A 21,137-nucleotide genomic window follows, 5' to 3' on the forward strand; every position below is an offset into this window, starting at 1 on the left:
TTATCACAATTTTATTTTTTATTAAACAGTCCCAATAAATATTTTTTTTAGAACAGAAATGCAAAGAACGAACAGAAACTTCAAAATGCAGGTCACTTCTATCTGCTGCTATCCACAAGACAGAGAAATGGGAGACCTTTAAATTGTTGTATTTTGAAGCTGACTGACAACAATTACACACACACACTAAAAGTATCAGTTGGCGAAAAATAGGCCTCTTTGAAAGTGACATAAGTACATGTCTGAAACTACCTTCAGATAGTAGTAAAAAAGATATTAGATAGTAGTACAAAAGGAGACTTTTTTTCCCACTTGTACAAAAAGATTATTATTGTGAAGCTCTAAAATCCAGAACCCTAATGTGCAACACTATGCATTTAAGGGGCTCTGTTTTTGCAACGTTGACTCCAGTATGCACAAAAGTTTACAAGCTGACATTCAATACGTGATTTTGTGCATCATTCGAGTTTAATACAGGTCAATGGATTTTTCAGTACAAGACACTGCATATGAGTTCTACAGTGTGAAAGCTGCTGGACAGAAACGTTACCCCTGGATGGTTTCTCAACACTACAGCGATATCACTCTTAATTTGTGTGACAGGCCTAACAAAGCAGTTTTTTTTTAAATGACAAGTGCTGTTTTGAAAAAAAAAAAGAACACACAAAAAGAACACATAGCCTCAGAAAACCTAGCAAAAATATATTATATACAGCTTATTATACAAATATATACATTTAATAAATATATCATGAAATATTCTCAAAATGTATGATTTATGTGGCATAGGAAAGTCTACCCACACTTCAGTGTTGAGGGTTCTCAACCCTTTATAGTTTTATTTTAGTCCTTTCTTACGAAGAAGGACAAAAATAACAAAACTGAAATTTAATTACAGTTTTTATATACGGATAATTAATGAGCCCCGTAGATTTTTCACTCTGTGTATTGTATCGCCCTGCAAAGGAACAATCTGAATCCAAAAGGCATAACCTGGGACTGTATTACCTGGCTAGGCACAGAGAGGTTTCATTTGGTTTAAGCCAGGGGTCTCGAACTCTGTCCCTGGAGGGCCCAACAATAGTGTCAGTCAATTAAAATATTATTCTTATTACTTTTTACTTCTGCTCTTTTTACAGATTATTACACAGAAAATTACAGAAAATTACAAAAGCACAGATACATATAAAACAGCTCGGGGCTTTACTGCAAGTAGATGCATAACATTTATTAATTGATTATAATTTAATTATTAATTGGAGCCATTTTGCACTGGAGAACCCAGGCAGAAGGAAAACCACTGTGACCCTCTAAAAGGTCCTTGGTTTAAACTTTTATATTGGTCCAAATCTTTAGAGACAGGGACATTAAGACCTTCTGGTCCTCTACCATCAGCTTCTACTGTTATAAAGCAGCCACAGAAACTCTGAGCGAGGTCCAAACAGAGAGTGGGACATTATTTATTCTCCAGAGGCCAGGAGATGCAATGTAATCGAGATCTTGCTTAATCTGATTGACGAAGTGACTGATTGACATGCTGGGACCTTGATGGCCTGTGACCATCCGCAGAACACACGCGCACAAGAGATGTTACTGTGCTGCTGACACGAGTCCTTGGCCCAGGTACAACATAAACACTTAGAACAAACAGGCAATTTTTAAAAGGAAAGTGCTTTGGTCCCTGTGGTTTAAAAAAAACAAAACTGAGCATAGCCAATCTTCATTCCTTTGGATTCACCCTAACCCTCCGTAGTTTTCTGAAGGAAGGAGCTTTGTGTGCTGAAAGGTCTGTGCTTCCCAAGTTTAAAGCACGCAGTGTCTCTTGCACACATCCAAGGACAGAAAAATACACTTCTCTAAAGCATAAATAAATTTAATACACAGTGGCGCAGAGTGAACAGGTACATTCAAACAGGCCAAACAGCACAACACTTAATACACTTTAGGATAGAAGGAATCCAAATTCTTCCATACAGCCAGTACATATTATGCCTGCTCTCTTAAAATGTTAGTGCTATATTGCATAAGTTGCCTAGTTACAATGTATATGTAAATAAAAGCCAATAAGGTGAGACATCTACATTGCCAGTGCTAAAACTGAGATCACTGTTTCTTTCTTCCTCTCCCTTAACTTTAATTCCAAAGCTGCGGTTAACTAACTAAGACCAAGCTCAGGATCTGTGTAACGACGCCTGTTCAGTCACTTGATAGCAACAGTCTGTGCTGAGATGCAGAGGAGTGGCGAAGGGCAGATGGAAAATGGCTACAAAGATTGCCCGGCGCTGAAGAGCACACACTCTTGATCCGAGCCAGAGACAACAAAATTCAAACTTGTCATCCAGACACTAGCTCCCAGCCGCCCCTTCGCTTCGGTCTCGATCCTACGATGCTGCGCTCCTCTGTCCGGCCTGCGGCTCAGTCCATCTTCTTTCCCCAGGGGCTGCCGTACATTCTACGTTTGTGCTCCCTGCCAAAGAAGGGGAGGACAGATCTCGTTTCAGAATGACGACAAGAGCAGTGCTCACGGTTGGCGATAAATCTCCATTACCCTCCCTCCCTAACTCCTCCGCTGGGCAATTACAGAAATCAATTCTTAAACTGTCAGTAGGATCTGTTTTGCGTTGGAGCAGTTCAGTCCTCTCATTCGTGCTGTGTGAGGACAACTAGAAAACAACTAGAAAACTAGGGGCCCAGTTGAAATATGATGCCTGTATGCTAGTACTGACATTCATACAGAAGCACAAAAGGATCACCTGTGTACACCCAGCTCTTTCAGCCTGGGGACCTCCACACCTGCTGGATTTTGTCGCCTAGGCTTTTACCTAGCCGAATTAATGAGTCGCTTGACTGGCGTTCTTGCAAGCGTTTTTTTTCCCTCTACTCAAAAACAGGAGCTCTTAAGTCGTGGAGAACAATGCAAAGGTTCAAAGGCAGCCTCCACCATGTAAAGGAACTGAAAACGAAGAGTTCAGATTAATCCTGGTATTAAGTCAGGCAGGGGTTCGATGGCGCAGCAGAAAGCTAAGCTGGAGTGAAAAGCCAGCGGGCGTTTGGGGGGCCCAAGGTTCAGGGTGTTACTTTGTAAACAGCAAGAGGTATGGACTGACTCAAATCACTTGAGCCTTCCCTGACGTAGTGCGTGTAGCGGCTCACCTGGCATGTCTCTTGCTCACGTGACTTTCTTTGGATCTGACGAAGGTGGCGAAGTCTCCTCCTCTTTTCAGCTCTGCGAAGTCTCCATTTTGGGCGTGGAACTCCACCCTGGATTCAAAACAGCCGGGTCAGTATACGGTCCCTTCTAAGTTGCTCAACAAACAAAAATAAAACGGACGCTCGACGTCCACTTCCGTCATCCAGATGCCTTCAAGCCAGGATCTGATCGCGGCCAGCTCTGACTTCAGAGTCCCACTAAGTGCTGGACGGCGGTGAATTCTGCCAAGTCAAAGAACTGGTTCTAAGCTGTGGGAGAATTCAGCGCCATGCAGCTTCCAAGGTGTTGACATCAACTTCTGTAACAGGTTCAGTTCTGATGAGCCCTATTAGGAGAACAGCTGGGGCTCATCGGATCTCTGCCTGTGATCCGATGAGCCCCAGCTGTTCTCCTCCTGTCTACCCCTGATTCTCAGGCTTACTTGGCCTGGGTCTCCCCGGCCTTCACACGCAGCTTGCGGATCATGAAGCTGCTGCTTCCCCACCAGTCGGACCAGGAGAAGTACGAATCCTTTTCCCACTTCATCTTGACCATCAGGAGCTCCCCGATGTTCACGTCTGTGGTCAGCAGGAAGGAGATGGTCTTGTTGGTGGACATCGCAGGTCTGTGCATGCCAAGACAGAGACAGGAATTGTCAGGCTTTGCTTATGAGTTTGCTCATGGCTGGTCAACAGCCATTTGGCAGCACTGGAAAGTGGTTGTGTATTTAAGGGAAACTGCAGTCCCAATTTCTCAGCCTGGTTATTAAATCTCTGTATTAATTCCGAATTAAGCACAAAATTGTGAGCTTTGTGCAAGTACTGTATAGTCACCATGCTGTTGCAAACCCCTGGTCTCGCCATGGGTGAGAGCAAGAGTTTGCGTGAATTGTGATGTGAAGCGGCCCTTCCTGCTCACTAATCACAGCGATGATGAATGTAACGCAATGTACTTGTAAGCACAAATAAGTACAGGTTGTGCAGCAGACATTTCACCGCAGAAATGTTCCAATGTAATCTGCATGCAGAGTCAACAAGCAAGCTGGATTTGTCAGCAAAACCATCCTGAAGTCGAAAACAATATTTCTCTTGGATTAAAAGAGATTTCCATCCAATCCAGAGTCCGAAACAGGGTTGGCTTCTTTCAAAACACAGATGAGAGAGATCCTCAGTTAGATAGTAACTACATGTGCTAGTGGCCAAATTGCCCCCTCCCATTTTTAATCCTTCCTAGGTCTTTAAAATGGAACACATGGAGATGTATTGTACTGAATGTGGGCCAGGGGTAAGACACATATCTACAGTGTATAACTATAATGCTAAAGATTTGTATTACCAAAAATGTAATAAAGCAAAACAGTAAGGCCAGTTTAACAAAGGTGTTTTGATCTTTCAGTAAAATCAGTTTTGCTACAAAAATTGAATTGAAAGAACAGCTACCGATTAGGACTGTGTGTGATTTTACTACAAACTATGACCTTCAAACTTTGCCCAGAGTCTCTGTCTTCACTGTGTGGCCATGATAATCCATCCCATCCTTTTTGAATAATTCTCAGTGTAAAGACACATCATTGGATTGAAGCAGACTTTTAACAGTCAGGTCACTGTAAGCTTGTCCAGAGCAAGATGCAATGAGAATGTTGCTAATATTGCTAAAGCAAGGAAGGTGGACGGATAGCTTTTTTTTTCGTGGATCAACTTACAAGACAAGTGCGATGTTCTCCGTTTCATTCTGGGTCCCATGGAGAGACACCTGCACAGGCTGCACAGTGAAGCTGATGTTCTTCTGGCTGAAGAAGTGGAGCTTGATCTGATAGTGGAAAACTGTGAAAGAAATGCCTTTTCAGTAATCTCCCTGCCACAGAGCACAACGTATTTTACCCCGTCATTTTTTAATTTGGAGCTCCCGAGGAGGCAAAGACCCCAGATCAACCATCCCAGTCATCCATTCATCCATTTTTTAACCACTTTATCCAATACAGGGTCTCGGAGTTTGCTGGAGCTTATTCCAGCAAGCAACGGGCCCAAAGCGGGACACCAATCTATCACAGGGCCACATAGGCGCTCACAGAGGGGTCAGTTTTCCCAGAAGCCAATTAACCTACCAGTATGTCTTTGGACTGTGGGAGGAAACCAGAGCAGAGCACTTGAAATAAATGTGGGGAGACCATACAATCTCCACGGAGATAGCACCCCAGGAATTGAACCCAGGATATTAGCACTGTGAGGCAGCAATGCTAACTACTGCACAACCACACTGCCAATGGCCCACAGCACCTGCCTTGAAATGATGTTTAGCACAATGGGAAGAGGGTGTGGGAACACTGTACTGGAGCACATATGAGGAGATCAGCTACAGTGTTGCTGAATGACGATGAGCCTGCAATCTAAGCAGTAAAGTAACCACAACTCACCGCTCATGAGGGGGAAAAAGGGACAAGACAGATTCCTGCATAACTTTGGAAAGCAAAGGTGAAGATATCCTGGCAGACAAGAGATGGTGATTTAGATTCTAAGCTTATCAAATTATCCCTGTCAGATTTATTCACATGCTGAAGGGTATAATTGACAAGCACTTCATTATGACAATGGCTCTTTTATAATGGAGATTACACATACTTACAGGCTCGGTGTTTATTGCCTTTAAAATAAAATGCATGCTGGTACACAGATATGGAGGAGACATGCTCACTCCAGCTGGGGGGGTGGCAGCGAGAGTGGCTCACATTACTTCAGCTACTTCATAAAATGCCACCGAGTTTGTGCTTTCAGCCAGCCCCTCTGCGAGCAGGGTGTTGTGTTTCTATAATGCAGTAGCCAGAATGCTCTTCGCTCCAGTTCCTAGTAACCTCATCGTCACCTGACTTTTTTTTTTTTAACATGGTGCTCTCACTGCAGGAATGCCACTCTGTACCAGTCTAGCACAAGGGTGTCAGAGCTGGACGTGTTGTCATGCCTGCTGTGTTCATATCTTATGCAAGGTGTGTCCTCTATTAACTGGAGTAAAGGTAAAGGGCACTGTTGTTTCAGTTCCACTGCCGGCGAGCAGTGCTTGTGCAGGCAGCTATCGAAGCCTTAAGTACCAGGCTGAGGTCTGGTCAGGCGTTACAGATGGTTCTGAAACTGCAGATTGCAGAGATAGTGTATTGTAACTTCACGTGCCCGAGTTAGGCATTACAGTTGTAGTCACAAAAAGAAATGACACCATGTTGTTGCACCCAATCTCTCTTTTAGCTTCAGCACTGTGGTCTTCCAGATCAGCTCAGAATCGGTTTCTTTCTTAAGCTGCGTTCCATTCAATATTGGATCTAATTTTGTTTTATCCACAAGACGTTACAGGTGAATGAGACTATGAACAGCATTGCTTTACTTCAGTCCTCTTTGAGTTAACATGGGTGTGATTTCCCCCCTGATTCCACAGATACCTCTGCTCCTGCTTTGCATTGCAGCACACAGAGGATTTAGCTCTGACTCCTGCCACAGACACCCCCCCCCCCCCTTCACCTTTGTAAGGCATGATCTCCCTGGTCTTGAGGTACATCCTGCTGCTTCTGCGGCTGCGCACTTTCTTGACCTCGTATCCCACCGTGTTGCAGCGGTTCTTGCGGCAGCTCAGGCACAGCCCCCTGTCGAAGGTCTCCTTGGCCCCGCAGCGGAAGGCCAGGCTCTGCTTGTGCTCGTTCAGCAGCGAGTCGATGAACAGGTGGACGGAGCGCTCGTGGGAGCACTTCACCAGCTGGTCCATCTCTGCGCGGGCGGGCCGGAGAGACGGAGAGGGAGGAGGGGAGGGAAAGATGAAGCAAATTCAGCAAAGCGCTTGGAAAGTGTAAACCTCTTAATTGACTGTGTGGCTTGATGCACCACTTCTCCTGCTTTGCCTTACAACGAAATTCAACTCAAACATGACAGTAAAGACTTGGATTATTGCCCTGCTGCTGAAGGAGATTTGATCCAATTTCTTTTTGCATTCTAATGATTTTTGGGATCTAGGGGCGGATGGCGGTCAATCAGGGACTCCCTACCTTTAAAGCCAGCGGCAGCAATCATGTACATCGCTTTGTGCAAGTCGCACCCTGGCTGAAAGCTCCCGCCGTTGGGGTAAATGTCCACATGGCCGACGGGCCTCTTGATTCCTATGCTCAGGTCTGGGGAGCCCCGAGTGTTGGTGTGCAGGACGTCCACAAACTCGGCATCGTCCGGAGACAGGCTGCTTTGCTCGTCGGCGTATTCAAAGTTAGGGCCAGCGGGGTCCAGACCTGTAAGGGCAAGGCAGACCGATAACATGACACTTCGGCAAAAGACACAACGCCTTTGCTTGCAATTGCATACCCTATCCGAACATCACAGGCCAGGAAAGAGACATCGAGCTCGTGTGGTTCGGGCTCTACAAGGACCAAAACCCTCAAGGAGGAAAACCCCTTGAGCACCTCACCAGAAAGAGATTGTTCAGAGTTGCCAATCATACCTAAGCTACATGCCTCTGGGAGCTTTAGGGACTCTGGTGCTGTAAGACAATAGTGCTGACTACCTGGCTGCTGTGCAGGGCATCGTCAATGAATTAACCTCTTTGCTACTGACTACCCAGAGAGGGGTTTAAGCTGTGAAAGTTTGGTGATGATCACAGTAGCTGTTCCTGTTCACAGTGTTGCTGTTCCTGTTCTTTGAGAACCAGACTAGTCTGAAAGTACAGCTTCTATTGAACCTAAACACTGAAATAATCCTAAATCTCCGTCTCAGGAATTTCTGGCAGACTTCGCCAGTGATGTCATAAGGAGATTGGAGCAACAGCAGTATTGAAAACGACGTGTTTCTTGCATAAAGGAAACTTTTCCGTGCTTTCATCTTTGCTGTCACAAGTTACATTTACGTGTCATGTGAAGGGCAGCGATAGTGACTTTTATGGTCTAATGATTTCTTGGCAAGCTTTCCCTGTAAACAGATTTAAATCTAAATAGGACCACACCACTTCCTGGGCAGTTAGTGGTTATGTAAACAAAACTTGCACTGTTCCTCTGAGATTTTTTTATAGCTGAGGGACTCTGTAAGTACTCTGTAATGTGAAATGAACTATAGTGGAAACTGCCTCATGATGCTCCTCGTTACACAACCGCTGAGGAGAACCAGACAGGCACTGCAGGTTCAGCGGATCCTTATCTCACTCACCTGTGATGCGGTTGACTTTTTTCTTGGTCAGATACCCTGCAATGCCAGCCACGTGGGCACCCAGGCTGTACCCCAGCAGGTGAGAGCGCTCCAGAGGGTAATCAAGCTCAGCCTAAAGAGAAGAGGGTAAGGCAAGTGCTGACGCAGGCAAACCAGAACCTTTATGGTTCTGCTCAGTCGGACATGTTTATACAGTACACTGCCAAACAGTTTTGTGCAGAAGCAGCACTTTTTTAAAAAATGAAAAAAAAAGAAAACTGACAACAACCTTTTATTATTTGCCAGGTTCTGATTTGGTTGAAAAAATTAACAAACTGCGCAATTGTCTGGCAATTTGCAAAGGGACTTCATTGCAGTAATTTGACCATGCCTGAAATTTTGTTGGGCCTACCAATGCTTGCATACCTACTGAATCTACATTTGTAGAAACATACTGTACGTGAGGGAAATATAATTTTACTACTGCACTCGAAATGTGGTCTCGCCTTTTAACAAAAACCTCAGCCCAGTTCTGAACTTTTTTATATCTGTCAAGGCATGCTTGAAAGTGTAAAATATGCATTATTAAAAGTTTAGCTAATACTGGAATTACTAAAGTAACAGTGTCCTTTCCTTTTACTCTAATTTACAAAGGACAGCACTTACCAAATTATGACTACAGACACTACTAACTGGATTGGTATGGGACCTGCAGCTTTGCAGGAAGTGCACCAAGTAAATAATAATAATAATAATAATAATCCTAGAACAGTATAGATCAGTGGGCTGTTTGACACCATTGTAAAAGCATATAGGTTACCTATAACTGTTTTTTTCTTTGGATTTAAAGAGCTCTGAGAAGTACGATCATGTTGCTGTACTGTATGTATGCATGGGATTGAGAAAGGTGGTAGAGTCAAAGAAGAGAAAGAAATACTTGATTCCCCTCTGCTATGCAGCAGCAGGATGAACTCTCTTCATTTCTGACTCAACGAGGCGGGTGTAATCACTGTACCCCGGCGATCAGGCTCATAGGGCTGGCTCTGGGGTCCTTGTACCCACCTCGATCCAGTTGAGAAAATGGGCCAGGTCCTGCCCAACCAGCCTGGTGTAGGCTGCAGAGGTGGGGTAATGCTGATGGGCTCTGTGCAGCCAGTCCACCACGATGACATTGCTGGCGGGCTCTCTCTTGTACAGGGCGTATACCAGCTTGGAGACCCAGCTCTCAAACATCCCTGTCACCTGGGGACAGCAAGGTTGGGTCAGTGGAGGTGTGCCTGTGTTGCTCTCTGTTTACTGCGACATGCTAACATCACACTGCATGAACAAGGACAGCTTAAGATCCCGTGGCTCAGATAGGCTTCCTTATTGCAACATGCTTCCTAGTGAGAAAATATTGCCAAAGTGCCCGTTTTCCCCAATTTTCTAAGAACGATCTCAAAAGATCACAAGGGTACTCTTTTCCCATTTTAGGTCAGAATCTGTTCTTAACACTCTTAAGTATTTCAACTTCAAACAGTGGCATAAAGCTACAAAACATTATCTCTTCTCTTACACACATTTTTAACCTTTTAACCTTAAAGTTCTTCACCTGAATATATCAATAAATACTTTAGCATTCAGGGTCCCAGTGACTTTTAATGTGACTTTGAGTTTTTCTGTTGCATCAGCTTGTTAAGGTAAACAGGTGCTGATTAGGTGTGTATTCTTGGAATTAATGGTTTCAAAAATAAAGGTTCAAACAGCACCGGTGTGGTGCTGGTGTGTATTCTGATGTATAGAGTTCCAAATCAGAGAAATATAAAGGCTGAGAACTGTGGATTTCGTTTATCTTATAAGTTACGTGAAATTGGGTTATGCCGTTGTCTCTTCCAGCGTTTTCTCTTTTTTTTAAAGAATGACTTGTTTTTCCTTCTGAATTCCTTTTGGAAATACACATGGATTATTATTTACTTTTTTGCGCTACCCATATTTAAAAATGGTAGCATTTCAGTTTCTGACCGGTATTAATGCAACAGAATGCACATCTCCGATCCTACTTTTTCCGGCGCAATGCAAGGCATCCAGCGACATACCGTCCAGCCATGAATGACTAGGAAAGTCTGTTCGTCGGGGTTGAAGTTACACTGTGAGATCGTTTCGGGCTGACCAGGCACAAGGTAGCAGAGATCGTCCTCTGGCTCGTCCGCAGTTCGAAGGGAGAATTTAGTTTGAATGTTACTGTAGTCTACAACCCAGTCAGTGGTATTGCCTGCAGAGAGAGAGAGATACAATACCAGAACCGTAAATGGGGAATTCCGGAACGCAGTAGAACGGGAAAACCGATTTCTTAATACTTATTAAAAATCCCAAATTATTTTTGCACTATAGGCTTACACGAGCTCAAACTACAGCATAATCACATACATTTTCGAACTTACGAATGTCCGTAGCTTTTCAGTTTTTCGGTGGAAAGGGAACTCCGAGTAAAGACCAACACAATCCAACAAGCTGCACAACCTCATCGAATGTGTATTTTAAAGTGTGTGCGCTGTTCAAAGAAGGGATAGTTGATCGCTTCGTAAGGTTGTGTACCGAGGTGTAATCATCCTGTTAATATGTAGCTGTAATTTAAACAGGTATAGACGCAGTATGAGCATCGATTCGAGTGTCCTCGGCACATCGCCTCTTATTAACTTTTTAATAATTTAAACATTCTTTGTTTTTGCCCTTAATTATTGTCAGAGTTACCAAGCTTCGCTTGATACTCTCCGGCAGATTTAAACGGTTCAACCATCGCAGGATATTTCTTGCAATAATACAGCGTGACACTGCCGTCTATTGGCAGAAAAGCAGTATCTTAAAATAACTAGAATACATCCAGTCCCAAATTGTACTTTGCTCAACTACTGTCAGCCCCCCTTCCAAAGTGTGTGTAATAATTAATTTTCCCTTTAGGTTAGTTGTAATCTAAATTCCGGTGACTAAAATAATATAGCAACTCAGTTCATTGGAAGAGATCATGATTCAAGCAGATTATGGTTCCATTATAAACGGATTGAAGTGTAAATTAAATATTGTCTTTAGCCAACAGTTGCAGTAAGGAACTACTGTGCTTACATTATGCGGATGAGTTTGTCCGTGTTTACAATTTGTTATTAAACATACATTAATCACATATGTAGAGTTGTAATTGTAGATTACGATGACAGATGTTGAATAGATTTAAAAACAGTAGTTGTGTGTGGTTTTTTTGTGTGGAAAATCTGCTGGTGGCTAAATTAACCAAATGGGAGAAAATCCCTGAAAACAGATGATTGCACTTAAGTCCTGCACGTCTAGTTTGGTGGTACGCGTTTTGTAGTGCGCCTAGCACATGAGCCGGTGTGGCTTCGCCCGCGCAACTACGATTTTCCGAAACAGACGCGAGAGAGGCGAGCGCCATACGGTCCCCTGTCTCAAACCTACCAGCGCGCCAGCTCTGACTCGCCGCTCCGTCTACCCGCCTGGGGTTACTCTCGGTCAATCGCGCTGGCTTTCTGCAGCCCTAACCGCTAACCGCTCTAGCATTCTTTAACTTCCAAGACAATAGAAAACACGTTGGGTTTTTAGAAATGACTCAGATCAGCTCCTCTAACAGTTAAAACCCTTATATTTCATTGCAACGCGCAGCTCTCACTTACTTAAAGAGGTGGCTTCAGTCGAGATTGCAAGGCTGGCCCACGTTTTTGCGACGTATATCCACAGAAATAGCAGCAGGCTTTCCTTTCCCATGATATTATAGGGCTCAGAGGTGCAGAGCGGTCCGAATGCGGCGCAGAGGGTCTGGGCTTGTAGTTGTAATCCGAACGGACGGGACAATGAGTTAAAGTGCAGTATCTGAAAGTGCAATTGTTGCTGTTGGAGGGTGAGTTGAGGTTTCGACCTCCTCACAAAATGTGCAATGCTCGCCTGCCCAAGCCTGGCTTTATGTTAAACCCGGGACTCCATGCAAATAACTCCAGTTCTATTGGTTCAAACGCCGTGGGCGTGATCGGCCACAAATTCGCTCTTTTTTTATCTTGATATTATAGAGAAATGAAGACCGATGTGGAACAGATTTTTTTAAAAAAAGAATGTATTCATTTATGTTTAACTTTCTAAATTTTTATCCGCTCTGGAGCTCACTTCCTGCCAATTTGAGAAATGTAAACTCTTTTACAGTTTTTTTAAAAATGTAAAGACTTACCTGTTCAGTCAGGGTTTATATATTTTATTTCTGCTCGATATAATGTTGATTTGTTTTTATTTGGTAAAGTGTCTCAAACCTTATTGTTGTATATATCTTGTGGAAAAGGTAACAAGACAAATAGAATCATCATCATCCAGTAACTACACCAAAACGCAAAAGCTTGATCAGTTTTAAAACTGATCTCCACATAACATGAAAATAAAATATTCTCTGATAACCGGAGAGCTTGCCATAATATTGAAGCACTTTTTACATTTTAAAGGACTACAACAATGCAAAAAAAAAATCTGACAAATTTACAAAAGATCATTATGTTTTTTTTTCTTGAATAGTTTCTTAGTTTTAATGTCAAATTATTTTTACCACGAATAAGTAGTTAATCTACTGTAGAACAGGACACCTGTTCAGTTAGACTGCGTGTGAAACTCAGGTCTGAAAGCTGTCAGTGACAGCACAAGAAACCGAGTGAAATGAACATGTCCATTTTAAACCCAGGGCGTACTTGTGCGCTAGCCTCGCTCGGTTGTTTACCCGAGCTGCGCAACCTGGATAAAATGTAAATATCGGTCATTGTGGAGAAGAATCTCGAGTTGGTATTGAAGGCTGCTGTCAGTCCTCAGTTTCATTCGACTTCGCTCTTAAAAACAGCAGACCGAACGATACTCGGTCTAGATTTTAATGGAACAAAAGTGCGTTTTGTTTTCGGTCAAAGTGATTGCATGCGTTATTGAATTGCAATCAAACCTGCTTTTAAAACACATACCGTATGCACAAAAGTATATTTCTGACACATACTGTCTATGCATGTCATTCCTAAGCGTTTATTTATCCGCTATTTTATTGAAGGATTTCTGAAATCTACAGGTGTGTGTGTGTGACATGAGTATGGATTTACAGAGAGAATTTAGGCTGGACCCTCAGGGCATTACATCGCCTTGATAGTTGTCTTTCACCTGCGGAAGAACACTGATCGCTCCCGTGCGTCCCGGTGGCTCAGTTCGCTTCCCGGGGTGCGAGTCCGTGTTCTGCCGTTTCTCCTAGGCTGCTGTTTGCCAACGAGTACCGGGACCGCTACAGGGGGGGCGGCTGGTACGTTTCCTCAAGGCTACAACAACGCTTATTTACAGTGAGACTGCCAGTTTATTACCTCGGTTATCTTGTCCCGTTACAGCTGCAGTTCCTGTAGGCGGAACAAATATCACACTGTAGAAAGACAACACAACATCCCTGCAGGCGGCCGCGCACATTATTGACCGATAAGTATTTAAATGCTTCAGATGCCTGACTGGAGTGGGGGGTCGTGGGTTCAAATCCCAGGTGAGATACCCCTGAATGAGGCGTACAGCCGCCCGATTGCTCCGGCAAACCCAGCTATATACCTGGGTGGCGAAATCCAAACCACACCACTGACATGTCTGCGGATCGCTCGAGTGGAGGGGCTGCGTTGGCTGCAAAGAGGGGGGGGGGGGGGCAGTGAAGTTTAATTCAACAAGAAGAAACAGCGTCCAGCCTCCTGCAGTTCTCGCTTGAGGAAGACCCGAAACGTTGTGTTTCTCCTTTAGCGTGGAATTAGCTTTAATTTGACACGTCTGTCGGTGTACACTTGAATATAAGTGTCGGGTCTCATAAATCAAAAACGAATAGCGCGGTAGACTGATGTATCGTACTGCTTTATCGTACTTTTTTTCGATGTCCTAACCGATGTCCGTAACGGACTGATGAAACTGATGAAAAACGCTCAGACAATGGACTCGGCATTTCAATATATTCTGTAGCCTTTTTTTCCTCAGTCTCTCCACACTTTTTTTTGGCGGGGGGGGGGGTGAAACAGAGATTTGCCTCCCGAAAGAGGGCAGTCGAAGGGTGTGTCGGCCGAGCCAGCTATGCTATTGGCTGGGCCGCGGTGTGCCGAGCGGAGCCTTGAACAGAACAGCTGGATTGAATAACACTCCGCTAATCCTGTCCATCTGGCACGGGAGCGGCGCTTGGCACAGCCTGGACAGCGGCGGGGGCGCGCCCGCCGGCTGACATTGCGCGCCGCCGAGAGTCTCGCAGCTCCCGAGCAACTTTTCTCAACTGCTTTTATTTTTTATATTTTATTTATTATACTCCCAGCTCCCAGGGCTGGACGCAGCTCTGTCGCTGTGTTATTTTTAAAACCTCGCCTCATTTCATGTAATCACTATTGGAGGGTGGGGTGGCTTTTTCGATTGAAACGAAGCCGAAACGGGCTGCAGTTCGACACGGCGAATTTATTGTTGCGTTTTACAACGCACATTTGCGAGAACTGGGGAAGCTGTTTCACATTATGGAAAGCCAACGGAAAGAGTAGGAGAGCACCTGCGCAAACAATGGTATCAAGTTTGGGCTCTCGCACAGTTGTGTAGGACACCAAAAGAAAATTAAATCAAATCAGATGTGTGTTTACTGTGGTTTCTACCCACCAATTGTCAATAGCCGCTTAGTCCGATCCACCAGTTGTTACCAACCCCAACACTAGAGGGCGCTTGTCTGTCGGTTTTCATTTCACCTGAGCTGGTCATCGCTGGTGCTAATTGATTGGTGCCTCTAATTAATCTAATTGATTGTTTGAAGTCTTACTTACCTCTTTCTGTATTGTCCTTGATTTAAAATGACGTTCCTACAAATTCAGCGTACAGAAATGTACGCAATCTCTCCTCAAAACTGTGAGTTTGCTTCCCTATTTCTGTCTATAGGGGATTAATTACTGGATGATGAACGTGCTCAGATTGGAATGACAACGTATCAGACGCCTCCCCAAATGAAAGGTCTTTCTACAGAGGTCCAGCTGTTTGCGTTTCAACCAACACAAATGAACGAGTGCGGTCTTGAAAACATAGACTTTGATTTAGCGTTGATACCAGTTAAAAAATTCCGTTAAAATGTCAAAGATCTGAAAGGAAATTTAAAACATTGCTTCTAAAATTGAATTTAATTAGCCCGCGATTAGGAGGTGGATAAAAAGCAGGAAATGGAGGAATACCCTGGAACCAGCAGAGCCCATGTAATCCGGATTTCATCCCGCCAGATAATGGTCATCAGATGGGAGGAAATCAGGTTTTTCGGATAAATTGTTTCCGTTTTACCGTAGTACGATTCATAGTGTAACGCTTACGGCCGACAGGCACTGTGTAAGAGCCGGCGTACCAGTGCAGGTGACGTCACCGCCCTTCCCTGTGATAGCAGGACCACAGCTAGTGGGCTGTGGAGAGATCTCTCTTTAGCTCACGGGGCTGGGTCGCTGCAGAGAGACGCGGAAGTCCCGGGTTCGAGCCTCAGTCGGGATGGGGCCGACCTAATGCGGCAAGGGCGCCCGCCTGAGCCCCCGTTGCGTTACAATATGCTTATTAATTTAGAGACGCTTGATACGTCTTATTTCTTCAGGAATTGTTCAGCATTGGAGAGCAGTTAGATTGTGGTGTTCAGTGAGTGTTTTATTTTTAGTGTATGATTAAATATGTGACGAGGTCTGGTGTAAAAAAAAAAATACTGTAAGGGTTTTTAAATAAACATTACACAGACCTTTCTAAAATTTGCGTAAAATCCTACTATATACGGGGACATGTTTAAATAATCAATATACAATATCACGATAATGATGGACAAACGGAATCCAATGTCCACACGAGACTAGCGAAGTCTAGTCGGTAAAACACGCTACCAGGATGGATCTGGGCCTTTTTGAATGGGGGAAAAATGATTTACGAATGTTTGCCCGAGGGGAACTTTTTTTTTGTTGTTGTTGCTTTGTGATTATATCGCCATGGGCGATGAAGGCTAAAACAATTGTAATTGAATTGTCAGCGAGGCTATGGTACAGATCCCACGTTCTGACGACAGACCTGTTTCAAAGTTTACTCGCTCGCCTGGGAGGCTCAGAAATGGGCAGTTTATTTTTTGCCAAATATATATATTTTTTTTTCAAGGTCACTTTTGATAACCCTTTTTATTATTTTGTGTTTTAAAGACGAATGCGTTGGATCTCTTGTTTGTCATCGGTCTTCCACTGTCCGTGGTCATTGCATTGCTAATCCAGGGTCAGTCTGGGGGGTTTTTCCAGTAAAAGTATTTCGGTGCAGTTTTAGGGGACCTACTGAATAGTTAGCGAGCCAGTTCTTCATCAACCATCTTGCCGTGAGCAAGTCTTTTCAGTATTTTAATACATTAAAATATGTCTACATATAAATGTTATGAGAGAGGACGTATTCATCGGGTTATTGTCGAATTACGTCAACCAGCGCGACTGTGCTGTGAAACTCGGGTAAAAGGTCTATCCATGAGAAGCGTGTAGTGAATTTTGTGCTGAATACATTTTTTGTGCTTAAACGGCTGTTAGTTGTACCACTGAGGTGCAGGCAACCTTTGTGTAGCCTTGCTGCCCGAGTGGCCTCCCTTTCTGTGGCGATCTTGTGAAACGCACAGACGCATTGTACAATCGTTCGTGATGTCTGGATCTCAGCCCTCACTCGGTATTGTGAAAATGTCCATTTTCGGCTGAAATTGTGCAATCCTGCAGAATCATGTTCCAGCTAGAAGCGAGAAATAAAATTCGACGACCTTGCCCCCTTTATCAGGCGTGTACAGCTTTTCACCCTGTGTTTTTGGAACGCAGCGCTTCAGATTACATGAACCTGATGCATTTATTAAACTCGATGTACTGGAGTACTATTCGGTATTTCCTGAAACATTTCCATCCAACCAATCGCACAAGCGACAGAAGGCCACTCTTCCGTTTGGTGGAGATGTGAAAGTAGTGTGGTTTCTCTCCATGCCACCACACACCCATTGTCATCATTTTTTTGATTGTCTATCAAATAATAAGATCAATTCAAAGCAACTAGAACTGTAAAAAAAACAAACAAACTAGCTATGAATGTTGCAGAACATTGGGCGGAGCGGTGGCTCTGTGGCTCAGGATCTGTGCCTGTGACTGGAAGGTTGCCGGTTCAAATCCCGCAGCCAGCAGAGGAATCCTACTCTGTTGGGCCCCTGAGCAAGGCCCTGAACCCTAACTGCTCCAGGGGCGCTGTACAACAGCTGACCCTGTGCTCTGACCCCCAGCTTCTCTCCCTGTCTGTGTGTCTCATGGAGAGCAAGCTGGGGTATGTGAAAAGACAAATTCAAGAAAATGCAAGAAATTGTATAGGGCCAATAAAGAAACATTATCATTATTATGACATTACCTGCATAACTGGCATGTGGATATTTCTCGGCATTGTCGCACTCAACCTAGTCAGAATGTCTACTGCTGTATTTGAAAGATTTGATGTGTGTAAGGGAGGATCGGAGGCACAGCTCGCTAGTTCTGCCTTTAAGGTAAATCGCCATGTTAATTAAAGACTGTCTGGAGTTGAGGCTTGGCTGACATTTAGTGGTTTTGTGTACAATGGTGAGTGTTGACAGTTCTTATTGAGCCCAGCTTCATGTTACACATTAAAGAGTTGCCTTGCCAAGATTTACTAGTGTCTAGCCACAGGTCAGCGGCATTAATGATCCCAAATGATTCGCCTTCTGTGAAAGGCTGGCTCCGTTCCCAAAACCCCCTCTCGCAAAACGGTTAGAAAATCCTCCCAGTTTTTTTTATGGATCCCATGGAATCCTGCACTGAAAACGGTTAATTAAAAGCAAGAATCATTCGGATTGATTCTTTCCCATGATTTGCGCTAGATAAATATGATTGGAGAAAGTTGCAAAAAGAGTTAATAAACTACTGCACCTGAGAGGCCCAGCTGCCAGAGGACTTCCATCCATTACCTAAGCTAAACTAAGCAATATATCACATATTCCTTCCTTTGGATGTGATCCCATGACAGTTTCCAAAGGTTAACGCATTTTGTCCTGGCTAATTTCCACTCTGGGTTTGTGCACTCAGGCCTAAAGTTCCCACAGTTCAGTGGGTGAAGAAATTTCTTGCTTCTCTCTGCAGTGCGGCTGGGCTGCCAGAGCAGGATGGCAGCTGCATTCTGGACTAGTTGGGTCCTGTACCTTGGTGGTGGCTGAAGTGAGTCCCCTCCCCTATGAAAAGCATTCTGGGGTCTATCCATTTACTTTCACCACTTCATCCAAGTCGGGGTTATGGGAGAGGCAACGAGTGCAGGGCAGGGTACACTTTGGATGGGACACCAGTCTGTCACAGGGCCACACACTGACACCAGAGACAATTTATCTCAAATCTAATTAACCTACCAGTATGTCTTTGGACTGTGGGAGGAACCTTACACTAGCCTGGGGAGAACATACAAACTCCACACAGACAGCACCCCAAGTCCAGAATTGAACCCAGTGCCCCTATTCTGGGAAGCAGCAGTGCGAACCACTGCACCACTGTGCCACCCTACTTTGAGATCCTTTGATATAAAAATGCTGTATGAAAGCTGAGAATCATTATTGCATTAAAACTGCTGTTTAGATAATGCTAAAGAAATTGGAAGTGGGGGAAAATAACTTTAAGTTTTGGTACTTTTTGCAGTCACACTGGCTTTTGCGAATGTCAGCAAAAAAACAACAGCTCATGTGTGACAGCCCAGGCTGGACCACGATCTGGAAAGGAAAACACTTCCACTGGAACACTGCAAAACAGAAATTATCATTGCGAGCTCCCAGTCTGTGATTATTCCTGACACAACCCTGAAATTCACTGCAGAGGAGGAAGGCAAGTGTCCAGCGGAGTTGCTAACTTTTCCCTAAGATTTTTTTTTCTTTGTTTGTTTTGAGGGCGAAGGTCAGGTTGGCATGATCATACACCAAGTTATTTTCTCGCACTGTACCTGATAATGAAACCAAACCCACGTTTTGACTTTTCATCATGCAGAGTTTGGAAGTTAAAAAAACAACTTACTGTATAAATAACCTGTAGAAGAAAAGGCATCAAAGACTTTTTCTGTGCAGTGATGTTTACTGCCAGTGCAGTGTTTTGAAATGACAGATTAAATATTTGTTTGAGATGTAAATTGCTCAGCATCTGCTTTTGCCACAGGATTTATACAAGAGCGAGTATGGCTTGCAGGTCTGTGAGTCTGTGGTGTGCTTTAAGATCATGTAATCAGTTTCATGCTCTTTTCGTTACTTGGGTTCAACACATGGCCCCCTGTGAAAAGAATGTCAATGCAGCATTGTACCAGATTTCTGGATATAACGGAGAATGCAGAAAATGAACTGGAAGTTGAACTGCACTTCTTGGTCACCAACCAAAGCATTTAAGTATGCCTTTGCTCTTACTTTGGAGACCTTACTGCTGAATATCTCCAGTCTTGCAGGCTTTATGGACAAGATTTACCCTCTCTAATGGATAGTGGCTTTGAATCGGTAGGATGATGGAGTATTTAGCCCTGGTTCCCACTAGTGTGGATCCTTTTAGGACCATCATCCCAACATGAAAGAGCACTGTTTTTTTTTATTATTTCCTCAGTGCTGGGGTTCTAGTCTCGAACACAGAAGGCTATGAATGGGACCTGATACGTGTATTCAAAACCCTCAGCAGTGTAAATTGGGAAACTGTGTTTGAAACTTGGTGTTAGGATGCAAGAAAGTAGGAATGCACAGATGATTTTGTATTACCAGTCATTGTGTAAATGGAATTCTAGATGTGTTAGACCACTGGGTAAAAAAACAAAATCCTGTAATAAGATGATAAGCTTTTTATCAAGGCTGAGTAAAACATTCTTGGGCTAGGAAACATCAAGACCTTGAGCTGTAGTGTAGAGTGATAGGCAGTGCTACTGTCTCACAGCTCTTGATTTCTGGGTTCGATTCAAGACGAGGGGTCCTTCTGTGTGGAGTTTGCATGCTCCATGCACTTTTGTGAAGTTTTAATGGGATCTTTGGTTTCCTGAAACAGGACTGGGTTAAGTGGTGTCTCCAAACAGCCTGTGTGTAAGACTCTTTCATCATCTCAACTTGTGGAGGCGAAGACCTACCTTGTATCATAGGCCCTGGCGTGTTGAAAATAATTATAAAAAATTGACATTTATTTAGTTTGTCCTGAGATATTGTATTAGTGGTCCAGACAGAGGACATAAAAGTACAACAATGAATATCAGGAAAATAAGGGAGCCATCTGTGCTCCAGGCTGTACCACAGCATGGTTAGGTAGAACCATATGTCCCAAGTGCTGTTTTAACTCCTCTCTCCTTGCATATTGGTCTTGAGTGTACCCTTTCTCTTGTCACATGCACTGGATCATACTGTCAGTAAGCAAGACTGATATTGATTTAATACTACTTTATGCAGTAATCTAGCATTTAATGATTTGAACCGTGGGAGATTTAGATATTGACTGAATATTCAGGGGTACAGCAACTTTTGATATACCCGCAAAGCTCGAGTGATTTGGTGCAAAACCTTTCAATACTGTAGAGGTTCAGATTTTTCACAACAATTCCATGTTTCCTTCAGCACATTCTTTCTTTGATACAGTGAAATCAAAGGTTGCAGTTTTCATGCGAACAATTCACATTCTTGCCTGTTTCTTTACTGCTAAGAAAACATGAATAAACCGCATACCATTTTCCATTTGCCCAGAGTCGTGTTTTGCAATGGGAGGTGGACACTGTCATTGGCAAACATATATCCACTT

General features: G+C 43.7%; 1 protein-coding gene across 1 annotated transcript; it reads right to left on the reverse strand.

Annotated features, from left to right (window-relative positions):
- On the reverse strand, window positions 1-12,262 carry lpla (lipoprotein lipase a). The gene is made up of 10 exons (XM_088907409.1): window positions 11,994-12,262; window positions 10,407-10,582; window positions 9,394-9,573; window positions 8,353-8,464; window positions 7,212-7,445; window positions 6,694-6,936; window positions 4,893-5,013; window positions 3,633-3,815; window positions 3,154-3,261; window positions 1-2,467 (listed from the first exon to the last, which is right to left on the reverse strand). The coding sequence occupies exons 1-10, from the start codon at window positions 12,082-12,084 to the stop codon at window positions 2,416-2,418; spliced, it is 1,500 nt and encodes a 499-aa protein (XP_088763535.1). The 5' UTR covers window positions 12,085-12,262; the 3' UTR covers window positions 1-2,415.
- Between the last annotated feature and the right edge of the window lie 8,875 nt (window positions 12,263-21,137).

This window comes from Atractosteus spatula, chromosome 28 (assembly GCF_055471065.1).
Source record: "Atractosteus spatula isolate fAtrSpa1 chromosome 28, fAtrSpa1.hap1, whole genome shotgun sequence".
Taxonomy (NCBI): Eukaryota; Metazoa; Chordata; class Actinopteri; order Semionotiformes; family Lepisosteidae; genus Atractosteus; species Atractosteus spatula.